The sequence below is a fragment of the Elephantulus edwardii genome, unplaced genomic scaffold (genome assembly GCF_000299155.1).
Source record: "Elephantulus edwardii isolate Elephantulus edwardi_28Jun2011 unplaced genomic scaffold, EleEdw1.0 scaffold00091, whole genome shotgun sequence".
NCBI lineage: Eukaryota > Metazoa > Chordata > Mammalia > Macroscelidea > Macroscelididae > Elephantulus > Elephantulus edwardii.
Genome location: NW_006399841.1, coordinates 565207 through 578656, shown reverse-complemented (window position 1 = coordinate 578656; position 13450 = coordinate 565207). Strand labels below are relative to the sequence as shown.

The following is a 13450-nucleotide window of genomic DNA, read 5'->3' as shown; positions in this document are numbered from 1 at the left end:
TTGGCTGCTCAGGGATTGGAACAAAGGGGAGAAAAGTTCTAAAGTCCATTTGACTCATAATCTGGCAAAGCTGCAATCTATAAAAGTGAGAACTATGTATATGCACTTCTTGTTCAATTAAAGAGAAAGAAGTTCCCCAGAAGTGTTTTTTCATTCAAGAAAGCAGGGAAGTGTGAAAATTAAATGCAATGTGGAGACTTGGATTAAATCTTACTTGGGAGAGCAAATTAGATATAAAGACTTTATAGTGGGATAATTTGACAAAATGTAAAAATGGGTTCTGAGTTATCATAGTAACAATGCAATGGTACCTTTCCTAACTTGGATAATTCCTGCCATTGTATGCAAGTGTCCTTGTCCTTAGGAAATACACATTGAAATGTTCAGGGAAATAAGGAGCATGATGTCCCCAACTTTATTTCAAGTATTTAGAAAAAAATAGTGAGAGAGAGAAAACAACAAAGCAAATGAGGTGAAATGTTAACAATTGATGACTATGCAAAAGGCTGTAACATGCTCTTTGCAGTATGTCTTTTCTTTCTGTACATTTTAAAGTGTATGACAATTAAAAGTTATAAAGAAATACTAAATTTCTGGATAATACTTTTTCTTACTCAAATAATTCCTTTTTGAAAAATTAAATATAACTTTCTTTCTCAACATTTTGTCCATGAAAGCAAAGGGCTAAGGGATGGGAAATTCTGTAAATTCACTAAATTATAACCTAAAGGTACATTGACTTTAAATTGAAGACCCTTTTTTGCCAGTCTTCAGCCGTTCTTATTAGAATAAATAATATGTACTACATTGAAACAGATGAGAGAGAAAATGGTGTAAAAGGGATACATGATTAGGTATTATTGCCATGACAGGAGTCCAGAATGAAGGCTGCATAGTGGAGTGGACTTGAGGGGAGGGATTGTATAACAATGAAAGACTTTTTGTTTTACTTTTCAAAGAGAAGAGTGGACTGGGATGGAGGGGATAGGTGGGCAGAGAGAAAAGTGCAACAATGAATGAATGGAAATCCAAAGTCTCTGTAAATTTTCATTAAAATTAATAATAATAATTTTTTTAAAAGAATCTTATTGGTTAGACAGAGATTCAACTTGAAGAAGTGTTGCTCAGCTGTCAAGGAAGTGAATTATAACACAACTAACAAACTGACTTCAGAGTTCATTATCTAAAACTGTCCCACGTTAAGTCTACCAACTAGATTGTACTAGGAAAACATTTGCCATTTAAGAGTTAATAGAGCAGTGTAACAAAGTTTAAAAATGTCTTCACTTAAGAAATAGCAATAAATTAAAAATATTTTCATTTTGATGGCTTTCATTGTATAGTTTTTTACATTAGTAAATAATATTAATTGTTGCTTTGTTGTTGTTAGGTGCTGTTGAGTCAAGTTGACCTATAGCCACCCTATGAAGAACATATCTGAACCCTGTTCTATCCTGTGCCGTCCTCACACTTCTTGACACATTAGAGTCCATTGTGGCAATCACCATGCCAATCCACCTGGTTGAGGATCTTCCTCTCCTTTGCTGACCCTCTGCATCATGTCCATCTCCAAGGAATAGCCCCACCTAGTAACATGCCCGAAGTATGTGAGGTGAAGCTTTATCATCTTTGCCTCCAAAGAGCACTCTGGCTGCACTTTCTCCAAGACATATTTGTTTGTTCTTTCGGCCATCCGTAAGATGTTCAGTACTCTTCTCCAGCACTACATCTCAAGTGCATCAATTCTTCTGTCATCCTTATTCACTGTCCAGCTCTCAGATGCATAGCAAATGATTGAAAAGACCATGGCCTGAATCAGACACACCTTAGTCCTCAAACTGACATCTTACTCCTCAGTAATTTGAAGAGGTCCCTAACTGCAGACTTTTTCAGTGTAATGCATCTCCTGGTTTCCTGACTGCTGGTACCAAGGGAGCTGATTGTGGATCCAAGTAAGATGAAGTTGTTGACAGTTTCAATCTTTACTCCATCCATCATGTAGCCTATAGGTCCGGTGGTAAGAATCTTTGTCTCCTTAACATTGTGACGCAATCCATATTGAAGGTTGTTTTCTTTGCTCTTCTGCAACAAGTGCTTCGAGTCCTCCTCATTTTCAGCAAGCAAGATTCTATCATCTGCATAATGCAGGTTATTGATGAGTTTTCCTTCAATCTTGATGCCACTAGACCTGGTGGACTAGAAGTCCTTGACGTCACTGGTCCTAGTGGTGGTGGGAGGTGGGGGAGGACGGCAAAGCTCAGCATCACAGCTATCATCAATGGGGATAAAGTGTTTCTAGAAGCACATTGTATACCTTTTCATCTGGATTTTTGGTCCAGTTTCTGTCCCACAAGATTAGGAAGTACAGAGGAGACATTTAGACACAAAATCCTTACTTTTTTTCTTCACTCTACATAGAATTGTCATTGTTGTTGTTGTTATGTGCTATCAAGTCATCTGCAACTCATAGTGACCCTATGTCCTCAGCCAATCTCACTGTCTCCAACACTCCTACCCCCACTGTCCCAATCACAGTGTCAATCCATCTCATCCGAGGTCTTCCTCTCCTGTGCTATCCTTCTGCCCTTCCAAGCATGATATCTTTCTTCAAGGACTGGCTCTTCCTGACCACGTAGCTATGACAATTAAAAGAAATAATACATAAGAAGCCCATGACAGAGTTCCTGGATAAAGGATCAGTCAATGTGGTTCAGCATTAGAGGTCCCTTGGTGGTGCAATCAGTTAAGCACTCAACTATTAATAAAAGCCTAGGGGCTCCAGTCTACTCAAAGGCACCGCTGAAGACAGGTCTAGCTATCTATTACTGTAAGGTCATAGTTTTCAAATCCTTTGGAACAGATTAGAGCAGTTGGCGTAGCGGACAGAAAATCATGCTCCCAAGTCAAAGGTGGGTGACTCTACTCCACGGCCCTCTGGCTTGTCTTTAATTGTTTTTGGCGAAACATTCTTCTAGCTCGTGTAACCCTGGTCTGTCCACTTGCTGTACAGAGGTAACTCGTGGTTGCTGTGAAGCCGAACACTGGGACACTGAGGAGTCAAATGTGAGAATGGTTACAGTATTTGGTGGAGCTCCCTCATTAAAACAAGCTTGGAAGCAGGAGTGGCATCCACTTCCGTAATAGCTTGCCTCTGGAAACCCTATGAACCTGGAGAAAGGACGAAAGTTATACAGGAAATGTCCAGGACTTTTGTTCATAGGGCCGCTATGAGTCACCTACAACTCAACGGCCCCTGACAACAACAACATGGAACAGTTCTCCTCCCAACACATCAGATTGTTGTGGGTCAAAATTTATTCTAAAGTGAAAAAGTAGCTAACAGCAATGGCAACATTTCCTTTATTAGTTTTAATATCATCTGGACTGGGTATAAATCTTGACTTTATCCTTTATTAACTCCATGACCTGAAACAAGTTGCTATTTAAACTTCTGACCTTCAGGTTTCCTCCTCTGTCGTGTGGTAGGTGTTGTATTTCTCTGCTTAAGAACATTGAGGTGTAGATTAAATGAGAGTATCAGGTGACCATGTCTCCTATGTTGCTTGTCAGTCAAGACAGGGACCAGTTCAAACTGTCAGCTCCTAACCCTGTTTGAGATATCTTGAAAGGAGACGTCAAGTTGAAGGAGAGGGGGAATGGAGGGCACTCAGAGGTGGTCTGTGTATCTATCAGACAGAAGTAGTGCTTATGGAATGAGGTAGATGAGTGCTATACACAGAAGGAGTTGAATGGTGAGCATTTAAGCACAAGGTACCAGGGTTGAAACCCATGGAAGACTAGGCTACTGTTGGATAAATGACAAGTACTATGAAGATGATGTGATAGCTAGAAAAATAGGTCGAAGGAGTATACAGATGAGACACATAGGAGAAACAGCTCCAGTATGATCCCCTCCCTGTTTGGTCCCCTCTGCACTCCCACACACATGAGACAGAGGAGAAACTTACAATCACAATTAAGAAGTCCAGCCAGCACCAGACGCTGGTGAAATAAACCTTAAATCCAAAGGCCACCCATTTCAGACCCATCTCCAGAATAAAAATGTTTGTGAAAACATAGTCCATAAAATTAAGCAATGTTTGGATTTGGGGTCGGTTATCAATGTGAATATCTTCAAATATCTGAAAAAACAAACAAACAACAACAAACAAAGAAACCAACAACTTTAAGTCAGATTGAGTATTTGTAAAAAACTTCTTGCTGACTTTACTCTGTGTGTGTGTGTATCGTCAAATCATATCTAACTGGTATAGGAGGAGATTGTCCCTCCTTCTCCAGCAGAGCATCTGGTGGATTCGAACCACTCACCTTTGGGATTGCAGTGCAGCTTCTTGCCACTAGGCCAGACTTTACTTCCCCCCACCCCCCGTCCCCCATAATTTGCTCTGTGTAAGCCAATGATCTCTCTTGGCTTCTAAAGTTGTTCAAACCAGTGTCAAGAGTAACCTTTTCCAATGGGGTTGACCCCTTGAATGAGTCAAAGTAGAAGAAGGAAAGGCCTACTGATAGATCTCTACATCACTGTATCACTCTAGTTCTTCTGAACTATTCTCCTGGAATATAGAAGCACCTTCTTAAAGGATTATCCTGTCTCCACTCTCACCACATCATTTCCTAGACTTCCTAAATCTTTCAACCCACGCCAACCATGAGGCTTTTACTCAAATCACCCCATGACACACACCATCTCTTTCATCTGTCTACTTACTTGAGAGACTATTCAGTGGTTCACTATTGCCTGTAACATCAAATCCAAACTGTAGATCTTGCTGACATTGACATCCATCATCTTACATCTCAAGCTGCCTTATCCATTTGCATCAGTGTTCACTCCATCTAAGGTCACTTTGCATGTGTACTGGGGCAAACAAAAGAGTGTGAAAGTTCTGACCTAGAGATCTCAATGTCATTGCTTTGAATACTAAATACTCATTAAATGTGATCAGACAAAAACAAGACATCCTGTGTCTTGGAATGTTTTCATGCTACATCAAATATTTTCTTCTTCCAAAGTGTTTCTGTGATTCTGCACCAAAACTCACTGCTGTCGAATCAGTTCTGACTCGTGACCCTTCACAGACTTTCTGAGACTGTAATTCTTTATCCTGTGGAGCAACTGGAAGATTCAGACCATTGACTGTTTGGTAAGCAGTACACCATGTAATATGCTCTGCAACTAGGGTTTACACTTGAATTTAGAGACCATCTTAATAGACTTAATTCATTGAATGCTAATGAATGAAGACCAGACAAGTTGTGGGGTGACATCAAGGACATCACCCATGAAGAAAGCAAAAAGATCATTCAAAAGACAGGAAAGAAAGGAAAAAAAACCCAAGATGTATATTAAAAGAGACTCTGAATCTTGCACTAAAGAGGTGAAAAAACAAAGGGAAGAAATGCTGAAGTAAGAGAGATGAACAGATTTCAAAGGGCAGGATGAAAGACAAAGCTAAGTACTACAGCAAAATGTATAAACAGCTAGAGTTAGAAAAACACTCTAGCATTTCTTAAGTTGAAAGAACTGAAGGGGAAAAAAATCAATCCTAGAATTATAATACTGAAAAATTCGATAGGCAAAGTCCTGAATAATGAAGGAAGCATCAAAAGAAGGTAAAGGGACTACACAGAGTCCAAAAAGAACTGTTTGACATGGAACCATTTCAGGAAGTACCATGTACATTTGAGGAAGAACTATGTACCATAGCACTGAAGGAAGAAATCTAGGTTGCATTTGAAGGCACTGGCAAAAAGTAAGGCTCCAGGAATTGACAGATGGGATGTCAAAACCCTTGAAAATTGGATTTTCATGCCACTGCCTTAGCTCCTGTGAGAAGGTGAGGTATGGTCTCCAGCTTCCTTAAGTGTGGACACATTGTCTCAGAAATCTTCAACAGCTGTGGGACCAATATAAGAGAGGGCTTTATACACTGTAATAAAAGCAAGGAGAGTCGTGGAGAGATTGTAAAGAAACAGTGGCAAAGTGTAATTAGAGGAACCCTGGAGATAAAAGCCACCGTTAAAGTTGTTGCTTGCTGGATGATTGAAAGAAAAACTGACTTATAACTGCTCTGGAATAATGTTTGCTGGGTAATTGAGGAAACCGGAGACTTCTTGAATTTGTGCTGTTGAAAGGAACCTGAATTTATACTAATTGAGGAATTGTGCCTTAGTATGGCTTGAGACTATTGGATTAAACCTGGACTTGAACAGGGTGATATACTTTGCCTCACTCATTCCCCAACCTATCCCCCTAATAAACCCCACAACTGTGAGTAAAGTCTGTCTTACAACAAACATTGGTCAATGATGATATAAACAGGTACAGAAGCACGTGAGGTAGCATGTCTGACTGTGTAGGTATTTATATGGTCATTATACGCACTTTATTGATGGGGATAGCTCCCCTTTTGAAGTGGTAGAAATCAGACTCAGCCTCCCTCATATTGTTTCTGCTTCTTTTAGAACAGAATGCCAATTGAGGTGTTTAAACAAACAGATCCCTGCATGGGCTTGCCAAGAAATGTGGAAGCAAAAACCTGTTAAGTCAGCTGGAATCTTTGTCAGCCAACTAGAAACGATTCATATTTGTGCCCAAAAAGAAAATAAAAGAGGGGGAAATGATCCAACAGAATGTAGAAATCATCAAACAATATCACACATAAGTAAAATCTTGCTGAAGACAAAGAATGGCTGGAGAAGCAAATCAGCAGGAAACCATCTTAACGTCAAAATGGATTTAGAAGAAGCTGTGAAGCAAAGAATATCATTGCTGATGTCAGAAAGATCTTAAGTAAATTAGAGAAAATATCAAAAAGATGTTTACTTGTGTTAAACTGATGGAAGGGTATCTGATTAGATCATAATAAACTATGAGTATCATTGGGAGGAATTTCAGAACATTCAGTTGTGCTCAAGTGGAATGCTTTATATGGACCAAGAAGGAGTCATTCAAGAACACAAGGGGACACTGTGTAGTTCAAAATCAGGAAAGGTATGTGTCAAGTTTGTATCCTTTCACCATACTCATTCAAGCTGTTTGCTGGGCAAATAAGTCAAGAAAATGGACTACATGAAGATGTGGTATCAGGACTGGAGGAAGACTCATCAACAACCTGTAATTTTCAGATGACACAACTGTGCTTGCTAAACCCAATGAGAACTTTAATCACTTGCTGAAGAAGTTCACGTAAAGCTTTCAGTATAGATGACACATACCTCAGCATAAGGGAAACAAAAATCCTTACAAATGGACTGAAGAACAAAATTACGGTACATGGGCAAAATATTGAAGTTGTTTCAAAATATTGAGATGAGATTTCATTTCACTCAGATCTACAACCCACACCAAAGGAAGGAACAGTCAATAATTCAAATGACATATTGCATGGGACAAAATGTCAGAACCTTTTTACAGTGTTAAAGAGCACAGATTTTAGTTTAAAGACTAAGGTGTCCTTAAGCTAAGCCACAGTATTTTCATTTATTTCTTATGCATGTGAAAATTGGACAAGGAATAAAGAAGACTGAAGAACGTTCGACGCTTTTGAATTGTGATGTTGGGGGTGGGGGAGGGAATTGATTGTCAAAAGAACAAGCAAACGTATCTTGGAAAAAGTAAAGGCAGAGTTTTCCTTAGAAACCAGGATGGGATTTCCTTGCATAACCTTTGGGCATGTTCTCAGGAGAGGTCAGTACTAAAGAAAGGGCATCATTCTTGGCAAAGTAGAGGAGCAGAGAAAGAGAGGAAGACCCTCAATGAGACAGACTGACACCATGATGACACCACCGGGCCTCAGCACAGCAAAAACTGTGAGAATGAAGCAGGACTGGGCAACATTTGGTCGTGTTGTAAATAAGGTCCCTGTGAGTAAGAACAGACAGCAGGCCTCTAACAAGAACAAGGGAGAAGGGGCTGGAGATTATGGAGAAGACTCAAAACGGAGGAGAACAGAACAGAGGCTTTGACTATATCTCTGAGGAAACTGGTACATTCAGAGTTACTTCCAGACTTCACTGGGATTGCCAGTCTCATATCTATCAGGGAGGGTCTGTCATGTACATTTGTCAGTATCTCCTCCTTTCTTTTCTTTTCTCAGGGACCACGAGTAACGGCGACCTCCCAAGGCAAACTTCCATATCCTAACCTCTCATGTGACTCTCTTCCTGCAGCATTTTACCATTTTGAAAATAGCACTATGATCTTCAGGGAAAGAGAAGCAAATATTGCTACATGAAGGAAGCAGTGGAAATGTCTAGGAACCCTTAAATATGAAGGATAGATGTCCACCTACCAAGGGTTGGGATCCAGGAGCTACCCCCACCCTCCCAAAGGTCATGTCTTTTGCTTGAGGTTTTCCAAGTGGGACTGTAACACCAGAACTTGCTGTGCAAAAGCCTGGCTCCCGAGGAGAACCAGCAGGAAAGGTTCTGCAGCCTGCTCTCCCCACATTCACAGCCTCAAGAAGGGTCAGGTTAAAAACGTCGCTGCCTTGATCCCCAATGCCCCCCGCAAGACCATAATAATTTACCAGCGCCCCACTGCTCAGCAGAATCACAAAGATAATAAAGCTCTCAAACCAGCTGTGCTTCACTATTTGGTAGCAGGTTTTCCGCAGGTTCCACCACGTGACCCAGGAGGACGTTCTCTTGGCCAAGCCACAGCACGGGAAGCACCAAGCCAGACCTGCAAGAAATCAGCAGGAGGAAGGCCTTTACTGTCGGTGGCAAATCACCTCTTCTTCACCTCTTGCTATATCCATGCCCCTTGCCAAGTGACTCTGTGGTTCCTCTCGTGAGAGAAAAGGAATCTAAGAATCTTTTTTCCAAACCTTTGAATCTGGGTGCAGCCGTGTGACTTGCATTGGTCACCACTGCAGGAATCACAATGGACCAGTTGTGTCCAGGCCCTGGAGACCTGGCCTGCCTCCTCCTGCTCTCCTGCATCATCTCCATGCAGAAGGCACAGACAGGCCAGCCCACTGTCTCCTGGAAGAGGATGATGGATGCGGGGAACAGAGCCATGTCTCCCAGGTGAGTCAGGTCAGATAAACTGATGCCTATTCAACACTACCAGCAGAGACATCCAGCCCCGATAGGCTGAATCATGATGATACATGAACAATAAATATTCATCCTTGTAGAAAAAAGCTAATCCTTGGAGAAGGACATCACGCTTGGAAAGATGGGGAGATGGTGAAGGAGAGGAAGATCCTCAACCAGGTGGCTTGACACAGTGACTGCAGCAATGGGCTCAAGTGTGTCAGAGATTGTGAGTTTGGCACAGGACAAAATAGGGTTCAGATCTGTTGTTCCTAGGGTCGCTAGGAGTCATACTCAGCTCAACGGCACCTAACAACATGCTAGTTGGTTTTGTTTTGGGGTGTTTTTTTTAATGATTAATAGAAGATTTATCTAAGCAATAATACATAGTCTTTTCTGTTAATATGAGATGTTAAATGGTCATTCCCATTTTCCTTCCTTGGATAAGTTTTTCTTTCCTATCTCTTTCAGTTTTGAAAACATAATACCAGAAGAAGAGGGGCCCAAGGCCAAACACAGTTCTTATGAGGGAGATCTTGGGAGTGGGCCTGAAATTGGGATACACATCCACTGATCTTGCATAGGCTCAGTGAATCAAATCAGGATCTTCCCTGAGTGAATTCCCTTTCGGTTCCTGGTGTCTTCTCGAAAATGAGAGAGAAAGAGGAAGACATCCACCTTATTCAGAGAGAAACCACCGCTTTGTCCCAGGTTCAGGCGCCAGAATGTTGGAGACCGAGGGTGAAGTATTTTTATAATTATTAATAACGAGACAGACAACCAGGAATGAGATAGACCAGAGAGAGTAAAGAACAGGGGACCAGCAGTTCCCAAACATAATTCTAATTTTGTGGTTGACTGTCAGCCACTTCTTTTTTTTTTTTTTTTCAATAGTAAACATACAGTGTTCCAGGAAGTATGGGAGATAAGGTGAGTTTAGTCCATGAATCACTCAAGTCATAGAGGGAAGAATGTGGTCTGTCAAGCTTTACAAATAGTAGAGCATTTTTTCTGAACACAAAAATCTTCAGCATGAACTACACCACCCCACCCTTTCCAACTTATCTCCTGCTCCCCTTCTACAAATTCTACTGGTTTTCCCTTAATGGTAAATGTAACATTGCATTATTCTTCTTCCTAAGCCAGTGAGATCCCTTCACTCTATTTCAAAGCACCAATAGGCTATTCTAAAACACTGGCTTTTCCTCTTTTATCCAACTCCTTCCTTCTCCTAGGAACCCTTTTGTCATCTTCACTGTTGACATCCTGGGCACACTTCACAGACCAATCCTAATGTAAATCAAGATCATTGTAGCCCACAGTTGTGGAATTGGCTCTGACTCATATCAATGTCACGGGACAGAATAGAACTGTCCCACTGAATTTCTGATGCTGTCAATCTTTAAGCGATCAGGCTGCCTCATCCTTGATTTAACAATTCAATTAACATAACCACGAGGGCTCCCGCAGAAGAACCGAACCAATCACACCAACTTTGGGTCAGTTCTGACTCCTGGTGAACCTTTATTGGCTTTCTGAGGTGTAAATGTTAACGAGACCAGACTCTTTATCAAAGGATATACTAGAGCTAAACAAAATGACAGATGTGTGAGCACTACAGGGTTTCTAGAAAACCATTTCTAGAGTATCTATCTTGGTTTGGGGACTATGTACACAGAAGTCTCCAAAATAAGATTTTCCTGAAATTGCCTCTCCCCAAAACTGATACTGCTCCCTAAATCATCTGTGGGTCCCCTCTTTGCTTTTACCCCCAGGAGAAGTAGAAAGACATCACCTCCCCAGACAACAGAGCTTCACAGACGAACAGAAATCCTGCTACTTACCTTTGGGCAAACATCTCTCTGGTTGCTTTTTGGGAACCATTTCAGATTCCCTCCTAAAGGGATCTGTCAGATCCACAGTGCTACACTCCGACAGCACGCTGGTGGTGTCCGACTTCTGTGCATTAGAACACAGGAAAGAAGCGGAGAAAGTTACCAAGATTCTCTCTACTCATAGAAGGACCCAGTTTTTTTCATTATAAGGCTTCTTTCAGCTGGAAGTAACTAGCAAAGGGTCCTAGGTGGGATGGATATTGTGAAAGAGTTCTTATTAATCCTGTTCTAAGAGCTCTGGCCAGCTTTCACTTCAGGAAAGAACTTCACTCTTGGCAACAGGAGCCAGGAAATTAAAAGGTGTATTGCAATGGAAAAGTCTGCTGTTAGAGACCTCTCCAAAGTACTGAAGAGTAATGGTGTCACTCTGGAGACTAAGGTATGTCTGATACAGGCCATGGTCTTTGCAATCACTTGTTATGCATCAGAGAGTTGGACAATGACTAGGGAGGATAGAAGGAGAATTGATGCCTTTGAGCTGTGGTGCTGGAGAAGAGTATTGAATGTTCCATGGACTGCTAAGAAAACAAACAGGTTCAGCCTAGAGAGGTTTAAACTGGGAGGCTCCTTGGAGGCAAGGATTCTGAGGCTTCATCTGACATACTTTGGACATATTGTAAGGAGGGACTGGTCCTTGGAGAGGGACATCGTACTTGGGAGGGTGGAGGGACAGCACAGGAGAGGAAGGCTCTCTATGAGGTGAATTGATTCAGTGACTGAGGTAATCAGGATGGGTGTAACAGGGACAGTGCGATTGGCACAGGACAGAGCAGAGTTTAGGGCTGTTGTACATAAGGTTGCTATGAGTCGCAAGCAACTCGATGGCACATAACAACAACATTATTATTATTAATGAAGACTTTGGATTTCCTTTCATTCATTGTTGCATTTTTCTCCCTGACCACCTCTCCCCTCCAGTTGGACTTCTCTTTGAAAAGTAAAAGAAAAATGCTTTCATTTTTATACATATCCCCCAGCTCCGCTCCACTATGAAGCCTATTCTTCCTTGATAGACAAAAGGCAAATGGAGACACAATACCTTCACCCTTTCTTCCCTGTAAACCATCTACCCTATAACCTACTTCACTCCAGGTCCAGCGAGGAAGGCTATAGCTGCGATTTTTCAATTATTCGATTATTTCCTTTCCTGGAATGATCTATCTGGACTAGTGGTTCTCAAGCAGAGGCAAATCTGTCCCTCCTCCAGAATATGCTTTTGTACTATCTGGAGACATTTTTATTGTCAAAACAGGGGAATTTTACTGGCTTTTGGTGCATAAGACGATGAATGTTCCTTAACGCATCTCACCCAACGTGCCATCCTGCCAAGGCTGAGGAACTCTGGCCTAGGTTTTTGCATAAGAATCAACTATGGGAATTTTCCTTACGTTAATCCTGACATATCCTGATCTTTTGCCACACTATCCTGCAGAAGTCACCTGGCTCAGCTAAACGCCCCTGCAGACAACGCCCTGTGGCAGTTACCTTTCGGGGGCAGTGTGCTCTTAGATCATCATCTTCAGAAAAGACGTCCATTTCTACACTTGGAAATTCGGCCTTGGGAGGTCGCTTGAGTTCTTGATGAAGTTCATAGGCCTGATACAAAGAAACCAAACAGAGAGTTAATATTCCTCTGAGACATCTTACAAGGGACTTCTGGTGGCATACTCCGTAGGGAATTAATTTGCTAACCAAAAAGTCTCTCTGGAGGTTCAACTCTATCAGCAGCTCCATGGGAGAAAAATAAATAATCTCTTCTTGTGAGATTTACAGCCTCAGAAAAGCCACTGGAGGACCAGCTATCAGTTAGTTCTGAGTTTCAGATCCTTCACTTGTGAAGTTGTTGTTGTTGTTGATTGCCTTTGAGTCAAGCACGACTTATAATGACCCTATGAACAAAAGGCCTGAAGCCTTTCTATAACTGTCGTCATTTATCAAAGTTCATAGAGTTTCCGGAGGCATGTTGTGTAGGAAGTGGATGCCGCTCCTGCTTCCAATGACTTGTGTTAAAAGATCTCAATTATATTTGTATTTATTTTTGTCCTAATAACTCAAAATTTTATGCCATCAGAACTCCCTTCATAAACATAGTTTGTGGTATTTAGTAATTAGTACTGATAAAATTGTTGTTGCTGTTGTTATGTGCCACCGAGTTGTTTGTGACTCATAGCGACCCTATGTACAAGAGCCCCAAATGCCGTTCTATCCTGTGCCAACCTCGCTGTCTCAAACACACTCATTCCCACCACTCCACTCACAGAATCGATCCATCTCATCAAGAGTCTTCCTCTCTTGTGCCGTCCCTCCACTCTCCCAAACATGATGTCCCTCTGCAAGGACCAGTCCCTTCTTGCAACATGCCCAAAGTATGTCAGACAAAGCTTCAGAATCCTTGCCTCCAGGAAACATTCTGGCTTCACCCTCTCCAGGACAAACCTGTTTGTTCTCCTAGCAGTCCATGGTATATTCAACACTCTTCTCCAGCACCACAA

The 13450-nt window shown here is 41.6% G+C and overlaps 1 protein-coding gene across 1 annotated transcript in view; it reads right to left on the bottom strand.

The window, feature by feature from the left end:
• Positions 1 to 13450, bottom strand: part of SCN11A (sodium channel, voltage-gated, type XI, alpha subunit) — a 93532-nt gene that overhangs the window by 22416 nt on the left and 57666 nt on the right. Inside the window, exons 16-19 of the mRNA XM_006890647.1 lie at positions 12444 to 12554; positions 10908 to 11022; positions 8553 to 8707; positions 3969 to 4142 (exon numbers count right to left, since the gene is read on the bottom strand). Of these exons, the coding sequence (XP_006890709.1) occupies positions 3969 to 4142; positions 8553 to 8707; positions 10908 to 11022; positions 12444 to 12554 (555 nt within the window). The remainder of the gene's footprint in view (positions 1 to 3968; positions 4143 to 8552; positions 8708 to 10907; positions 11023 to 12443; positions 12555 to 13450) is intronic.